General features: G+C 45.1%; 1 protein-coding gene across 5 annotated transcripts in view; it reads left to right on the top strand.

The window, feature by feature from the left end:
* Window positions 1–264: 264 nt before the first annotated feature.
* The window catches only part of LOC310944761 (ryanodine receptor 1-like), a gene marked incomplete at its 3' end in the record, with an annotated part of 44,752 nt that continues 27,998 nt past the window's right edge, over window positions 265–17,018 (top strand). For 4 of the 5 annotated variants that reach the window (XM_083910572.1, XM_083910574.1, XM_083910573.1 and 1 more), the window contains exons 1-38: window positions 265–450; window positions 3,324–3,443; window positions 3,533–3,631; window positions 3,724–3,744; window positions 3,858–3,932; window positions 4,021–4,099; window positions 4,195–4,307; window positions 4,400–4,499; window positions 5,352–5,448; window positions 5,534–5,608; window positions 5,695–5,851; window positions 5,938–6,102; window positions 6,175–6,296; window positions 6,382–6,568; window positions 6,658–6,793; window positions 6,880–6,975; window positions 7,095–7,213; window positions 7,296–7,429; window positions 7,505–7,746; window positions 8,777–8,969; window positions 9,065–9,281; window positions 9,349–9,453; window positions 9,542–9,645; window positions 10,503–10,586; window positions 10,689–10,848; window positions 10,966–11,113; window positions 12,301–12,506; window positions 12,599–12,773; window positions 12,855–13,063; window positions 13,821–14,179; window positions 14,259–14,388; window positions 14,480–14,640; window positions 14,724–14,886; window positions 15,020–15,106; window positions 15,197–15,423; window positions 15,511–15,949; window positions 16,124–16,669; window positions 16,745–16,945. In XM_083910572.1, the coding sequence (XP_083766698.1) occupies window positions 403–450; window positions 3,324–3,443; window positions 3,533–3,631; window positions 3,724–3,744; window positions 3,858–3,932; window positions 4,021–4,099; window positions 4,195–4,307; window positions 4,400–4,499; window positions 5,352–5,448; window positions 5,534–5,608; window positions 5,695–5,851; window positions 5,938–6,102; window positions 6,175–6,296; window positions 6,382–6,568; window positions 6,658–6,793; window positions 6,880–6,975; window positions 7,095–7,213; window positions 7,296–7,429; window positions 7,505–7,746; window positions 8,777–8,969; window positions 9,065–9,281; window positions 9,349–9,453; window positions 9,542–9,645; window positions 10,503–10,586; window positions 10,689–10,848; window positions 10,966–11,113; window positions 12,301–12,506; window positions 12,599–12,773; window positions 12,855–13,063; window positions 13,821–14,179; window positions 14,259–14,388; window positions 14,480–14,640; window positions 14,724–14,886; window positions 15,020–15,106; window positions 15,197–15,423; window positions 15,511–15,949; window positions 16,124–16,669; window positions 16,745–16,945 (6,099 nt within the window). In that variant the 5' untranslated portion in view covers window positions 265–402. The remainder of the gene's footprint in view (window positions 451–3,323; window positions 3,444–3,532; window positions 3,632–3,723; window positions 3,745–3,857; window positions 3,933–4,020; window positions 4,100–4,194; window positions 4,308–4,399; window positions 4,500–5,351; window positions 5,449–5,533; window positions 5,609–5,694; window positions 5,852–5,937; window positions 6,103–6,174; window positions 6,297–6,381; window positions 6,569–6,657; window positions 6,794–6,879; window positions 6,976–7,094; window positions 7,214–7,295; window positions 7,430–7,504; window positions 7,747–8,776; window positions 8,970–9,064; window positions 9,282–9,348; window positions 9,454–9,541; window positions 9,646–10,502; window positions 10,587–10,688; window positions 10,849–10,965; window positions 11,114–12,300; window positions 12,507–12,598; window positions 12,774–12,854; window positions 13,064–13,820; window positions 14,180–14,258; window positions 14,389–14,479; window positions 14,641–14,723; window positions 14,887–15,019; window positions 15,107–15,196; window positions 15,424–15,510; window positions 15,950–16,123; window positions 16,670–16,744; window positions 16,946–17,018) is intronic. The other variant, XM_083910575.1, reaches the window with a different exon arrangement.

Genomic DNA, 17,018 nt, shown 5'->3' with positions numbered 1-17,018 from the left:
ATTTAGCCTAATGTTGTCACTATCATATCGGCTGGTATCCCATAATTCATTTTAAATAGTAATATCATGTTTTTAATATCATGCGTCGCCAAATCTGTCACAAATGTGAAGAATCCCTGAAATGAAATGATGAATAATGTGTACATTGTTATTGTTATTGGTCCGTGTTGGTGGGCTTTGCTCCACCTCTCTCGATGATGCTGTATTGAACAGGAATGAAGAGTCAAACCCTCAGACGGAGAGAGCCACAGCAGCTCTGACGTTAGCCTCCTTCACAAACCTTCACCAAACATTGTCTTCGCCTCATGTTGCTCACGTGTCGACGCCAGCAGTCACACAACTGTGAGATTGACGTTTGTTTTCCTATTTCTCTGAAGGTTTAGCTCTTAAAGCCCTGGGAGAATGGCCGAAGGTGCAGATGGAGAGGAAGAGATCCAGTTCCTGCGAACGGTGAGTGATGCTGTCTGTTTTTACACAGATGTTTACACTTAAACACACTTTTCAACCATTCACTGTAACATTTGTGTTTTAAAGTGTCGCTTCATAGCAGATAAAGGTGTTGTGTTACTCTGTGTACTCGGAGCACAGACTGACAAGGACAGGTGGTGTGTTTTCTTGGCATTGTTCTCTATTTATATCCCATGATATGTCAGTGTTAGAGAAACGTCTCTGGTGACACGTATCACACAAACACATCACAGTTGGTATCTATAGTTTGTAGTGATTTTACTTCACCTGTGATCGACGTGACCGTCGAAAACACACTTAAGCCTTTGTCGGGAGAGACTTTCATCATCATCATTATCATTAAATATGTCCCGCTATAACTTTAAAAAGTCAAAAACAGGAAGTTTCAAAGTGTTTTTTTGACACGTGCTATTGTTTCTGTTTGTGTGTGTGTATGAAGATTTAATTTGGCATATTCCTCTTGTTCTAATATGGATGAGTGGTAAACCCAGAGGGGCATATTTGAGCTGGATTAAGGATCATTCTTTCTGTGACTCTTGGTGAACTATAATAAGTGACACGTGATATGGACACACTGAGTAAATCCACAGGGAGTCAGTCACCTTTCTACTGAACTTTATATTCTATGAATTCTGTTGTTAACATTTTTTATTTTATAGTATATTTTGAGTGAGAGTTTTTACAGTAGAGACTGTGTAAAGTAGTTTATGATAAGTATAGGTTTATTAGTTTATTTTAATTGCATCGTTCAGTGCTGAACGATCACATTTCCTCTTTAGATCTTTGGAAGCGCCGAGTTTCCTGTCCAGTCCAACTGTGTGGACTGAGGATGATCCACATCGTGTCACTTTGACTTTACACCCTGGGCGTTTTAGTCCTGGAAAGAGTCAAAAATGATCATTAAAAACGAGACGTTTTGATCAATGTGAATATAAGAAGCTGCAGCGTCTCTTCTTTGTCACACAAACGTTCCCTGAACATTTTGACTGATTCGGACGAACCTGTGTTTGAATCTGCTCCACAATACACATGCATTCACGGGACATTATTCCTGTCATGAAGTCTCTGTCAGTCTGTTACTGTTCTATATTTACTGTGTGAAGATTATCACGTTCATACTTGGCCCACTTCAACAGCTGCTCACTTCAGTCTTCACTGTCCTCTGCTGCTTCCTGGAGCTCTTAAATTGGAAGCATCAGAGTTTCACTTTGTCTTTTGTCTTTCTCTCTTTCTCTGACTTGACTTTTTTATGTGAAAGCTGATGATTGCATTCTCTGTTAACCCTGTCACACAGGCCTTTACATGAATGCACTTCATGTAAGTCACTGCGGCCACAGAACTAACCCTAAAAGCAAAGACCACACAGTGTTTCAGTGAAGGATTGTCTTAGTAGTTTCAGAGTTTGTACAATTCTTTTCATAATCAATCACTCTGACCATTATTTTCTTTCCTAATGGATCCATTGTTTGGGTCGTGCAATGTTGAAAACTTCCACGTAATTTCTTTGTTAAATGGAGCAAAGAAACCAGAACATGTTCACCTATAAAAGGCTTCAAAACCCAAAGAGCTTCTTTTAATAATTAAAAGAAAAATGGTGAATTGACGATCAAAGTAAATGTACACACATATGGTAACATATCATGTGTCACATATCAAAGCTGATGACATTTGTAGTGTAAACTTTCTGCGCCGTAACCATTACTTCTGATTTAACCGTTGTATTTAAGGCTTTGCCTGATCTCCAGATAAAAGCTCATAAACAGCTGAGCGTGACATTCGAGCGTTTGAATGTTTGTCATCATTAGCTCTTCAAAGTGAGGCGGTGTGTTTCCCGGCTGCAGGTTTCCACAGAGTGAGGGAGGAGGTGTGAACAGCAGGTGCAGCCACTGAAATAGAGCTGAGCCACTGACTCCAACAGACAAATGTAGATACTGACAAAAATATGTCTGAAGGTCACCGACGGACGCGCGGAACTAACAGCTGCTGCATTGTACGCCGTCTTCAGAGGCGAAAAACACAAGTACACTTTGGGATTATTCCACCACACATATTTAGTCTCACTTTTATGGATTTTATGGACATCGCATTCAAATCTGTCGTCGTGGCTAAATATTCTGCTTCAGCTTCACGCTGTTATTTGTGTTTTTATCACATGAGACATTTTAACAGTCCTCAAGGATCCAGTGTGTAATGCTGGGGTTCCAAAATGCTTTATTTCCTTTAGATCACTCTGTCTGGAGCTTGTTGTTTTACCCGACCTAACCCAATGTTTACCCTATGTTTACCCTAACACAGGGGTCTGCAACCTGCGGCTCTAGAGCCACATGTGGCTCTTCAGCCACTCTGCAGTGGCTCCTTGTAGCTTTAGAGATCAAGGCGACAAATAAAAGTGTTTCAATATGTTCTGCATCACATCCAACGTTGATGTAAAATGCAATATTAAGTACACGTTTGGATGTGTCCTGTCTATGAACGACATACAATCCAAATATTTGCCTCGTTTATTTCAAAATGGGTTCATTTTCATTTCTTTAATTTGCCACAAACAATGAAACAATGGAAGAACCAGGTCTACGTCAATATGTGTTTTGTTTTTGCTCCACTTTATAAGAGGTTGGGTATAAACTGAACATGTTGTTGTTCTTAAATGTCATAAATGAAAGAGACTATTGCTATTGTATATAGTATGTCTGTATAAAAACCTTTATACGTGTTATTATCTTCATTTTGTGGCTCCAAAAGAATTTTATTTGGGTGGAGAGATGACAAAAATGGCTCTTTTCGCCCTAAAGGTTGCAGACCCCTGCCCTAACCTTACCGCCCTTGTTAACTCTGGACTTGTTTTGTCTGTGTAGGACGACCAGGTGGTGCTGCAGTGCACGGCGTCTATACTGAAAGAACAGATCAAGTTGTGTTTGTCCTGCGAAGGCTTCGGGAATCGTCTTTGTTTCCTCGAGACCACCTCAAACGCTCAGGTAGTGAAAGGACGCTTTCGTCTCGTGATTTGATTTGGGAGTGCCGCCGCCGGTCTTCACCCTTTTTCCTGCTTGTTGTGAATGTTCAGAACGTCCCTCCAGACCTGGCTATCTGCTGCTTCATCCTGGAGCAGTCCCTGTCTGTGCGAGCGCTGCAGGAGATGCTGTCCAACTCCTCTGTGGACGAGGTGAGGCACAGGCACTGTCGCATTAACACACACGCGATGTTGTTCATTCAAACTCACTTTTGACTCTGATCTCACGATTCTGACAAACGCAGGCCGTCGATCTGGACAAATGGGTAAGTTTGAGTTTGTGTCGTAACTTCACCACATAAGACTTTAAAAGCCTCTTTATGTCAGCGCGGACTCGGCCGTTTAGCTAGCACGCTGAAGGCTTCCTCTCTTCCTCCAGTCATCACAAGGCGGAGGTCATCGAACCCTCCTGTACGGTCACGCCATTCTCCTGAAACACACTCACTCCAGCATGGTGAGCACAGTCCATTTAACTGCAGGTGATTGTTCTTTTAAATCGTGTGTAAATGAATCCACGATCCTCGTCTCTCTCTCTCCCACAGTACCTGAGCTGTTTGACCACGTCACGGTCGCTGACGGACAAACTGGCGTTTGACGTGGGTTTGCAGGAGGATTCCACAGGTGCTTCTGAGAGTTCATTGTCACTGTGCTTCTTCGTCTGATAAACCAAAACGTGGATTCTGTGGACTGAACATGTGTGTGTGTGTGTTGTGCAGGAGAGGCCTGCTGGTGGACCATACATCCAGCCTCTAAGCAGAGGTCTGAGGGCGAGAAGGTCAGGGTGGGAGATGACCTCATTCTTGTCAGTGTTTCTTCAGAGCGATACCTGGTAACCACACGTGACTTTGTATCCACTCGTACTGACTTCTGTAAATAATAACCACTGTTAATCTGAGCGCATGTGTTTCTGTGTCTCTTCAGCATCTTTCATACGCCAGTGGTGACTTGATGGTCGACGCTTCCTTCATGCAAACGCTGTGGACCATGACCCCAGTAATGTCAGGCTGTGAGCTGGCTGAAGGTCTGTATATCTGCTGTCCCTTTAAAATAATCTCATAAAAGACCAGTGTCTCTGAGCAGAGGGAATCTGTGTGTGACTCTGTGTGTGACTGTGTGTGACTGTGTGTGACTGTGTGTGTGACTGTGTGACTGTGTGTGTGACTGTGTGACTGTGTGTGTGACTGTGTGACTGTGTGTGACTGTGTGACTGTGTGACTGTGTGTGAATCTGTGTGACTGTGTGTGACTGTGTGTGACTCTGTGTGACTGTGTGTGACTGTGTGTGAATCTGTGTGACTGTGTGTGACTGTGTGTGACTCTGTGTGACTGTGTGTGACTGTGTGTGACTGTGTGACTGTGTGTGAATCTGTGTGACTGTGTGTGACTCTGTGTGACTGTGTGTGACTGTGTGTGACTGTGTGTGAATCTGTGTGACTGTGTGTGACTGTGTGTGACTGTGTGTGACTCTGTGTGACTGTGTTTGACTGTGTGTGACTCTGTGTGACTCTGTGTGACTGTGTTTGACTGTGTGTGACTGTGTGTTACTCTGTGTGTGACTGTGTGTGACTCTGTGTGACTCTGTGTGACTGTGTGTGACTCTGTGTGACTGTGTGTGACTGTGTGTGACTGTGTGTGACTCTGTGTGACTGTGTGTGTGACTCTGTGTGACTGTGTGTGACTGTGTGTGACTGTGTGACTGTGTGACTGTGTGTGAATCTGTGTGACTGTGTTTGACTGTGTGTGACTCTGTGTGACTGTGTGTGACTGTGTGTGACTGTGTGTTACTCTGTGTGTGACTGTGTGTGACTCTGTGTGACTCTGTGTGACTCTGTGTGACTCTGTGTGACTCTGTGTGACTCTGTGTCGTCCTGTAGGATTTCTGACTGGAGGATATGTGCTCAGGCTGTTCCATGGTCACATGGATGAATGTTTGGCGCTTCCAGGAGCTGACCAAGGCGACGACCAGCGCAGGTGAGTCAGAGCTGTGTGCTATAATAACAAAATAATATGGAACACTCAACCAATGATGTAGCTACATACCTTAAATATTTTCCAGAGTTGTTCATTATGAAGGTGGTGCAGTCTGCAGTCATGCACGATCCTTATGGAGACTTGAGCCTCTGCGTATTGGGTGAGTGTGATTTATTTCCACTGTCAGTGGCAGTTCACAGTACTCTGATGCTCTGATGTTATTACCTATTATCTACCTGTTGCTAGTTGGAGCGGAGGTCACATTAAATGGGGCCAGTCTTTCCGGATCCGTCACATAACGACGGGCAGGTATCTGTGTCTGGATGAAGAGAAGGGACTGCAGCTGGTGGACCCAGAGAGGGCTGTTTCCAAGATGTCCGCCTTCTGCTTTAGAATCTCAAAGGTCATTTTCAGGCTTCAGAGTTCACTCTGCCATTTTTTTGCAGCATTTTTTTTTTTTTTACTCAATGGTTTTTGTTTTAACGACAGGATAAAATTGAAGTGACCCAGAAGAGAGACGTGGAAGGCATGGGCATCCCTGAAATCAAATATGGAGAGTCCATGTGCTTCGTGCAGCATGTCTCATCAGGCCTCTGGCTGACGTACGCTGCCGTCGATGCTAAATCTGCTCGTCTCGGCCCTTTAAAAAGAAAGGTAGAACACTGAGCGTTATTCAGAAGTGCATACAGATGTACTGTATATGTGCCATCTGTCTTCAATTCTCAGGCCATACTCCACAAAGAAGGTCACATGGATGATGCTCTCACAGTGGCTCGATCTCAGACAGAAGAGTCCCAAGCTGCCAGAATGATTTTCAGCACCACCGGCCTCTTCAACCAGTTCATCAAGTAACACACTTTTCCTTGACGCTCTACTAAATGCAACCCCTCATAGCGGAGTTGTTGTGATGTTTGCTGTGGTGTGTGTGTCCAGAGGTCTAGATGCTCTGAGTGGGAAAAACAAATCTGCCAACCCTCCGTCTCTGCCGATGGACGCAGTGGTGCTCTCCTTACAAGACCTGATTTTCTACTTCCGTCCCCCGGAGGAGGAGCTGGAGCACGAGGACAAACAGTTCAAGCTTCGCTCCCTGAAGAACAGACAGAACCTCTTCCAGGAGGAGGTTGGTTACTCTGCACTTCTGAGGGATAACACGTTTTAGCCGCCGCATTTTTCCCCAGATGTCTTTAAGATTTTTATCGGTTCAAACAGGGAATGATTACACTTGTTCTGGACTGTGTGGATCGACTCAACGTCTACAACACAGCTGCACACTTCTCAGAGTACGCTGGGGAGGAAGCTGCAGAGTCGTGGAAGGAGATAGTCAATCTACTGTATGAACTCTTAGGTACTGTATGTCTGTTAACCCTGTGATACTGTTATTGTCTTTCTGTATGAACTAACAACCTTCTGTGCTTGTCTTCTTTCATGAAGCTTCTTTGATCCGAGGTAACCGTGCTAACTGTGCACTCTTCTGCGATAACCTCGACTGGCTCGTCAGTAAATTGGATCGTTTGGAGGCGTCTTCAGGTATCATCTTCATCTTGGCTTCTTGTTGTCAGAGTACAGTATATCAACTACACAACTGTTGTCATTAGAAATGGAAGTAGAAGGTATTTCTCTGCTGTGATCGTACGTCTTCCTGACAGGAATCCTGGAGGTGTTGTACTGTGTTCTGATTGAGAGTCCAGAGGTGCTGAATATTATTCAGGAGAATCACATCAAGTCAATCATTTCTCTGCTGGACAAGCATGGACGCAACCATAAGGTCAAGAAACGTTGAAAGCGATGTTCAGGTGTTCTTTAAAATGAACATTGCTCATGGGTTTGTGCCTCCCTGGTTCCTTCAGGTCTTGGACGTGCTCTGTTCTCTCTGTGTCTGTAATGGAGTGGCTGTGCGTTCAAACCAGAATCTCATCACAGAGAATCTACTTCCAAGACGGGACTTCCTCCTTCAAACCAGCATTATCAATTATGTCACCAGGTGAGAAAGTACACACTCAGAATGCCCAATGTTCTCTGTCATCAAACTACAGTTTTTGTTCTTATGATCTTTCAGCATGAGACCCAACATTTTCCTGGGAACATGTGAAGGATCCACTCAGTATAAGAAGTGGTATTTTGAGGTGATGGTGGACCACGTGGAGCCGTTTGTAACCGCTCTGCCGTATCACCTGCGCGTTGGCTGGGCTCTGACCGAGGGCTACAGTCCTTACCCTGGTGGAGGCGAAGGCTGGGGGGGGAATGGAGTCGGAGATGACCTCTACTCCTATGGTTTTGATGGCCTTCACCTTTGGTCAGGTAAAGTACTTTATCATATCATTTAACTTTAGTACTGTTTTGCCTGCATCACCACTACCTTTAAATCTCACATAGAGTGGTCCTGTTGCACATATATGTTAGTTATGGAGGTCTACTTACATACATTAACTTGTTTTTATGCTCAAAAACCTCCTAGTTGCTGTAAACGAGCCGATAGAAATCTCTCTTTTCCGACGCTCTCCTCAGCCACAATATTTCAGACATAAATCTCACCCCCAGAAGACAGAGTCTTGTGATCGGCCAGTACCCGGAAGTGACATAATCAGCACACCCGTTCTCAGAAGAGCAGCTCCCCCCTCTGGAACGGTGGATGCACTGCTCTTTATTATCAAAACATTGTTTGAACAGTGTTTAAAAATAGCTTCTTCACGACTCCCCGCCTCAGTCCCTTTGACGACCTTTGACCCAGAGTCAGACCCAGAGTCAGAAGACACTGTCGCTCGTGAAACACCTCCACAACGGACGTTATTCTTCTTCTGAGGTTCAATGTACGCAACCGGATGTGCCCGGACTAGTGCCCGGAGCAGGACGATCTGCTGTTCAGGAGAACCGGTGTTTACGTAACCGGACCGGGTTTTTTCAGAGATCTCGCTGAGCCCGAGATTACAATAAAACACAGCGTTCTCAGCAGTGGCTGAACTGTTTGTTTAGAACCTTCAGGGCTTCATAAACAAGGTAATGACGCAGCTACACACTAAAAAAAACAGCGTTAATTGGAACTTCCGGTCTAGGTCCGCTTTAAATAACTGTAGTGCATAACTTTGAATATAAACAAATGTCCATTCAATTCAAACATTGTCAGATGAGTTGAGCCCATCAGCTCCACATGATTCTCTCTGCGTCTCTCAGTATGGGTTATCACTACAGTAAAGCAGTGTTACTACACCAACATGTATGAACTCTTTAGGCCTTTACTTTCAGTCGTGCTGCTGTCAAACATCTAACCCTAACCCTTAAAGATCAGATTTAAATAGATCGGGACTCACTCCCTGGTGTTGTTTGTCCACAGGACGTGTCCCACGACACGTTTCCACACCCAATCAGCACGTCCTGGCAGCGGAGGACGTGGTCAGCTGCTGCTTGGATCTGAGCGTTCCCAGTATCTCCTTCCGCATCAATGGCCACCCAGTTCAGGGAATGTTTGAGAATTTCAACCTGGACGGCCTGTTTTTCCCCGCCGTCAGCTTCTCTGCGGGCGTGAAGTAGGAAGTTCTGCATTATATTTCTTTTTCTTTTCTTACCATTAAGCACAGAGCACAGTTATGACATCAGAATAATACTCTCCTCGAATGTGAAGGTTTCGATTCCTTCTCGGAGGGCGTCATGGGGATTTCAAGTTCCTCCCACCTCCAGGTTATGCTCCGTGCTACGAGGCCGTGCTGCCCAGGGACCGTCTACGGATTGAGCCCATCAAAGAATACAAGCATGATTTCGACGGCATCCGCAACCTGTTGGGTCCGCATCAGTCCCTCTCCCACACAGCTTTCACTCCTTGCCCTGTGGACACTATACAGGTAAAGCCTGAGCCCATCTCTGTCTCCATTGCTTCTTTTCACTGCACTGAGATGAACCTTCTTTCAGATTGTGCTTCCTCCTCACCTGGAGCGCATTCGAGAGAAGCTTGCAGAAAACAGCCACGAGTTATGGGCTGTTACTCGCATCGAACAAGGATGGACCTTCGGACCAGTGAGTAACAACGTGTCCAACAACCAACAACAATATTCTTCGTCAATGTTTTCACATTTTTTTTTTCCTTTTCAAATCAACGTCAAAGTTTCGCGACGACAACAAGAAGCTGCACCCGTGCCTGGTGGATTTCCAGAGTCTGCCTGAACCAGAGAAGACCTACAACTTAGCCATGTCTGGTGAGACTCTCAAGTAAGTCCGTCTTTATTCAGTCACTGTTATTTCATCTTTTTTATGCTCCGCGCTCGAGCATATAGCTTTAGCACCGTAGCGTACGACCTTCACATTTTGCAGGATTGTTTGGTGGGTGAATATCTCCAGGAATTTTTTTCGTTTTGTCCAAAAACCTTTTTTTGAATTTTTCGTGAATTTTTACGCGGTTTTTTTTGCGGGGAAATGTGAGAAATGTGTAAACGGCACTTTACGAGCTTGTCAACAAGATAACTTGACAAATATTCGACATATTGATGTCAAACTGGCACTGTCCATGCCTCTTACAAGTATCTTGGACAAGTTCGAAGATGGGTGACCTTGACCTACTTTTCAAGGTCACAGCTGCACTTGAAACTTGAAAAATAGCCAAAAAACGGCACTTTTCAACTTGTCAATGCGATAACTTGACAAATATTTATTGTATTGCTGCCAAACTGGCACTGTCCATGCCTCTTACAAGTATCTTGGACAAGTTCGAAGATGGGTGACCTTGACCTACTTTTCAAGGTCACAGCTGCACTTGAAACTTGGAAAATAGCCAAAAAACGGCCCTTTTCAACCTTGTCAACGCGATAACTTGACAAATATTTATTGTATTGATGCCAAACTGGCACTGTCCATGCCTCTTACAAGTATCTTGGACAAGTTCGAAGATCGGTGACCTCAACCTATTTCCAAGGTCACCGCTGCACACCACATGTGGCCTTCATTGCCTACGCAAATTTTGCTTTTAAACTGGCACGAAAATGTGGGCGCATGGACTCATGGAGCATTAGTAGTCGTCGACTATCCCCCCTCTAGTTTAATCCTAACGCTTTATGTGATTGAACGCAAAGGACTCTGCTGGCTCTCGGCTGTCACGTAGGAATGGGAGATGAGAAAGCAGAGGAGAATCTGAAAAGGAACAAGCTCCCCAAAACGTGAGATGCAATTCATTTGTTTAGTTTCTTCAATTGTTTGGCCTTTTAATAGCCTTGTAAACACTCCTAATAAACCATTCTGGCCATATCTTTGCTTGTTAGTTACATGCAGAGTAATGGATATAAACCAGCTCCTCTGGACCTCAACCACGTCAAGCTGACTCCCAATCAAAACACTCTTGTGGAGAGACTGGCAGAGAATGGGCACAATGTGTGGGCAAGAGATCGAGTTCGCCAGGGCTGGACTTACAGTATCGTGCAGGTATCAGTGTTTCACTCGTATTGCCGTGATTATACGGAGCGTGCAGTTTTGGTGGATGCATGGTGAATAAACGTCATTCTATTAACTCTTCCTATGTGATGTCATTCCCCCACGTAGGATATAATGAACAAGCGAAACCCTCGTCTGGTTCCTTACAACCTCCTGGATGAAAAGACTAAAAAGACCAACAGAGACACAGTTTGTGCAGCCGTTCGAACGCTCATCGGATACGGTTACAACATTGAACCACCTGACCAGGAGAGCAGTGAGTTTGCTCTGCCGTTTATATGAGGGATGACCTGATTGTATTAAGTCATAAAATGATATGATATGAAGGGCTGTAACGATATGCGTATCGAAATCAAAATCGCGATACTCGGAGCCACGAACCTGTCTCGTGGCGTGAGAAAACGCGAAACGCCCTTTCTAACTCCCAGTTATTTTTCCAGTTTTTATTAGGGGTGTCAAATTATTGCGTTAATTGTGATGAATTAATTACAGTCGTCATTAACGCGTTATGTTTTTTAATCGCGTTAATCTATTCTTTACCGGCGGCGGCGTCAGACGCATCGACAAAAGCGTCATAAAACCACGTCTAACTTTTAACAAACACAGACATGCTGCATACCCACAGAAAGGTCAGAAACTCAGCTAAAAGCTCATATAAACCATTCTTATGTTCACCAAACACAGTTAAAACACAGACGGATCAAACCCGCAGGAACGGACACTTTAAAAGCGGCACCGGAGCGTCAGCGTGATTATGTAAACAGCGGAGAATTCACAGATTTTTATCACTCTACGAACAAGATTCACAGATCCAGCCCCAAAATAAGAACAAAAACAACAACTGACTTTCAAGAAATACAAGCGCGAAATGTTGTCTTTACCTTTGCTGTTTATCAAAACAAGTTATTTCCACTGGAACACAACTGCTTCTCATTAAGAACTACACTTCCCAGCATGCTTTTGGGGACAAATCCCAGTCTGATTGATCATTTACTTTGTATTTTTCAACAGTATTATTTTGTTACAGAAAAGAGAGAAATCTTTGGTTATTTATTTATGTTCAAATCTGTTCACAGTGTTCCAAAAATATTGTTATTAAATGTTACATTAAGTGAAAAAATCGCGGAATGTATCGAATCGTTAAGTCAAAAATCGTTTGAATTGTCTGACAACAATGTTGTTGAGCTTGTATATTTATAATTTAATCCACAGCCTGCAAATTCTCTTCATGTTTATATTGTGGAAAAGGGGTGTGAGTGTAGCTCCTCGTAGATTAGTGATTTGTGGGATTGGATTCTCATACCTGGCAACCTCATGTCTCTAGGGAAGAGGGGCAGAGGGGTAAAAACACTTTTTAAAAACATTTTTAACTGTTTTAATTAACTCCATATGCATGTCTTACATCATAGCCCCCGTAATCCTCTTGTGCTTGTGTTCGTGTAGGCGATCATGGACCCGGCAGCTCCCGTGGAGATAAGATCAGGGTGTTCAGAGCAGAGAAATCTTACGCTGTCACACAAGGGAAGTGGTACTTTGAGTTTGAAGCTGTCACAGTTGGGGAGATGAGAGTGGGCTGGGCCAGGCCCAGTGTTCGTGCAGACACTGAGCTTGGTGGAGATGAGCTGGCGTACGTCTTCAATGGTTTCAAGGTGGATACAAGACCTCCGTCGTCACATGTTTGTAAAGGACCACACAGCTTCTGTACTCCCAAATCCTTACATGAACGTGCTTTCCTTTTCAGGCCCAGCGTTGGCACGTGGGAAGCGAGTCGTTTGGTCGTCAGTGGCAATCTGGTGACGTGGTGGGTTGTATGATCGACCTGACAGAGACGAACATCATGTTCACACTCAATGGAGAGATGTTGATCAGCGACTCGGGCTCTGAGATGGCCTTCAAAGATATTGAGATAGGAGAAGGTAAGTCCCAGAGAGAGATGACGGCTCGTGATCTCAGGGAGAGACGGTGAACACTAATACATGTGGCTTTGTGTCATATAGGCTTCATTCCTGTGTGCAGCCTGGGCCTGTCCCAGGTGGGAAGGATCAACTTGGGTCAGAATGTTAGCAGCCTCCGATACTTCACCATCTGTGGTCTGCAGGAGGGATTCGAGCCGTTTGCTATCAACATGAAACGAGACATCACAATGTGGTTCAGCAAGAGCCTCCCTCAGTTTATCCCGGTGCCGACTGATCATCCTCACTTTGAGGTGTTTTGCATGAATTGTTGTAATTTAATTTAATTTTTATTTTTTTTTATTTTTTATTCGACGAGCGACGCGGAGCATATATCGTTTGCACGGTTCCGTCTGGACTAAAATGTCCTGTGCGCGTACGTCCTTCACATTTTGCAGGATTGTTTAGTGGGTGAATATCTCCAGGCGTTTTTTTCATTTTGTCCAAAAACCTTTTTTTGAATTTTTCGTGAATTTTTACGCGTTTTTTTTGCGGGGAAATGTGAGAAATGTGTAAACGGCACTTTACGAGCTTGTCAACACGATAACTTGACAAATATTCGACATATTGATGTCAAACTGGCACTGTCCATGCCTCTTACAAGTATCTTGGACAAGTTCGAAGATGGGTGGCCTTGACCTACTTTTTAAGGTCACAGCTGCACTTGAAACTTGAAAAATAGCCAAAAAACTGTACTTTTCAACCTTGTCAACGCGGTAACTTGACAAATATTCGACATATTGATGTCGAATTGACAGGCACTGTGGATGCCTCTTACAAGTATCTTGGACAAGTTCGAAGATCGGTGACCTTAACGTAATTTTCAAGGTCACAGCTGCACACCACATGTCCAAAGTGGCCTTCATTGCCTATGCAAATTTTGCTTTTAAATTGGCATAAAAATGTGGGCGCATGGACTCATTAGTAGTCGTCGACTATCACCCCTCTAGTTATATGTTGCCATTGTTTCCTAAACACACACTTATACTTGTACTTGTATTTCCATCCCAGGTGTCCCGTGTTGATGGGACAGTGGAAACTGCCCCTTGCATCAAAGTGACCCACAAGACGTTTGGATCTCAGAACGCCAACACAGATCTGCTGTTCTTCAGACTTAGCATGCCAGTCGAGTTCCACGAGTTCTTCAAAGTGCCAGCAGGGACCACCCTGCTGACCCGTGCTCTGACCATCCCTGAGGATGAGGTGCTGGAGGTGGACCCAGACTCCGACTTTGAAATACTCAAGAAGTCTGCCACTCGCAAAGAGCAGGAGGAGGACAAGAAGGAACCTTCTGTGCCCAAAGAGATGCCCGCCATCAAAAATGGAGAGAACGAGAAGGACGCTTCAACTGAGAAAAGCAAGAAGAAAGGGTAGAATCATTTATGCAGTCAATCTTGAAGGTTTGAGAGTTTTTTCCACGTATGGAGCATAACTGCTACTGTTTTACAGATTCCTGTTCAAGGCTAAAAAGGCTGCATTAATCACGCCACCCCCCGTTGTTCCCACCATGCCCCGCTTAATGGAGGATGTGGTGCCGGACGACAGAGATGACGTCGACATCATCCTCAACACCACTACAGTATGACTTTAACTGATCACGTTTCCTCCTTTGCTTGAAACTTAAGTCTATCTTGACTCATCAAAACCCTGCTTTGTTCTTGTTTTACCAGTACTACTACTCAGTGCGAGTATTTGCAGGACAGGAGCCCAGTGGAGTTTGGGTGGGCTGGATCACGCCTGACTATCACCAGTATGACCTTCATTATGATCTGAGCAAAGTCAGAAATGTAACGGTCACTGTCGGCGATGATAAGGGCAACATCCACGATAGGTGTGTTCTTGAAGGAACAAAAAAATCTGTTCTTATCTCGATAATATTGTCTCAATGAGATTGTTTTTGTCCGTCTTCCTCAGTATAAAACGCAGCAACTGTTACATGGTGTGCGGGGGGGAGTTCAGCAGCTCCCAGCAGACCCGAGTCAGTCAGGAGGATTTAGTCATCGGCTGCCTCATCGATTTGGACACGGGACTCATGACGTTCACTGCAAATGGGAAAGAGATTAACACGTTTTACCAGGTAAGAGACGGCTCGTTGTTGCACAGTTCATTATAAAGCAACATCTATTGGTGAAGGTGCACAATGTAGCTGAACATCCCTCACCTCACCTCACCTCACCTCACCCTTCCCTTCTTCACTTCACTTCTTGCAGGTGGAGCCCAACACAAAACTGTTCCCCGCCGTCTTTGTCCTCCCGTCCAATCAGAACATGATTCAGTTTGAACTAGGCAAGCTCAAGGTTAGTGTGCGACTGTCCTCGCAGTCGAGAGAACCACTTTTCCCTGCGGTTGTCTTTTGTGATGAATGTTCTATCCTCTTGTCTTGCTAGAACATTATGCCGATCTCTGCTGCCATGTTCCGGAGTGAACGCAAGAACCCCGTCCCCCAGTGTCCTCCGAGACTGGATGTCCAGATGTTAACCCCCGTCATCTGGAGCCGCATGCCCAACCACTTCCTGTCTCCAGAGACGGGGCGTATCAGTGAGAGACTGGGCTGGGGGGTGCAGTGTCAGGAGCCCCTGACCATGATGGCCCTCCACATCCCAGAGGAGAACAAGTCAGAGCTATGTCACATTTTTGAGGAATGAGGAAACATCGATGTTTTAAAAGTAGAAGCAATCACGAACCACTTTGTGTTCTCCAGGTGTATCGACATCCTGGAGCTGTCCGAACGCATGGACCTGCTGAAGTTCCACTATCACACTCTCAAGCTCTACGGCTCGGTGTGCGCTTTGGGAAACAACCGCGTGGCTCACGCCCTGTGCAGTCACGTGGATGAGTCCCAGCTCTTCTACGCCATCGAGAACACCTACCTGCCCGGACCGATGAGGAGCGGCTTTTACGACCTGCTCATCAGTATGCACCTGGAATCTGCCAAGAGGAACCGGCTGGGAACCAACAAGGAATTCATCGTTCCAATGACGGACGCAACACGCAGTATTATTCTGTACACTGATAAAGCTCACGCTTTGCCTGGAGTCGGACTCACCACCTGTCTGCGTCCGAAGCTCCATTTTTCTTCCATTGGATTTGTTGGAGCAGATCAAGATATCTACACCCTGAGTCCAGTCATTCCCTTACAGGTGAGGTGCAGCACATTCGGCTTTTAAAGGTCAAAGTGTGTAAAAGACAGATGGTAACAAACAAATCTATCTACCTGTTCGTCTGTCCATCATCCATCCATCCGTCCATCCATCCATCCATCCATCTACTAGCAATTCTACTCACATATAACATACCTTTGCTTGTATCTCCAGGTGCTGAAGACCAAGGCTCTGAACATGCTTACTGAGGCCGTACAAGATGGAGGTCAAGCCATGAGAGATCCTGTGGGAGGCAGTGTTGAGTTTCACTTTGTCCCAATCCTGAAGCTCATCAGTACCCTCCTCATCATGGGTGTCTTCGATGACGAAGACGTCAAGCACATCCTAAAGATGATTGAGCCCACGGTCTTCAGTGGCAAGAACGCAGATGAACCCGCTGAGGAACACGCCAAGCTGAAGGACGAGAAGGAACAAAAAGCTTCTCCAACAGTGAGGGCAGAAGAGCAGGAAGCTGTCGAGGAAGAAGAGGAAGAGGAATTTGAGGATGATGGCTTGGGTGACGAGGAGGATGAGGAAGAAGTGGAGGAAGAGTTCGAGGAGATTGACTCACTCATGAAACACGATGAAACGATGGCCGTGCAAGTAAACGGCGAAAAGGGTGCAGAGGAAACGGAGAAAGAGACGTGTGTGGAGGCTAAAGAAGAACATCTGGATCAAGGACTTTTCCAGATGAAGCTCCCAGAGTCCGTCAAATTACAGGTACGTCTGTTCTTTACAACGATACTGTTAGTGTCTGGCGTTCATTGGTGATCGACTTTGCTTTCCTCCTCTCAGATGTGTACACTCCTGCAGTATTTCTGCGACTGCGAGCTACGTCACAGAGTGGAGGCAATCATTGCCTTTTCAGACACGTTTGTCAACCAAATACAGTCCAATCAGAGGCAGCGCTACAATGAACTCATGCAGGCCTTCACCATGAGTGCTGCGGAGACGGCCCGCAAGACCCGAGAGTTTAGATCACCTCCACAAGAGCAGGTGCACACAGAGTGGAGCACATTTGTGTTTGAATTTTCTGTTGTGGCGATCTTCCCTTCATTCATGCACGACC

Source organism: Microchirus variegatus (genome assembly GCF_963457635.1).
Source record: "Microchirus variegatus genome assembly, chromosome: 2".
NCBI classification, from domain to species: Eukaryota; Metazoa; Chordata; class Actinopteri; order Pleuronectiformes; family Soleidae; genus Microchirus; species Microchirus variegatus.
Note: the sequence above shows the minus strand (reverse complement) of the source record. Positions and strands in the feature narration are given on the sequence as shown.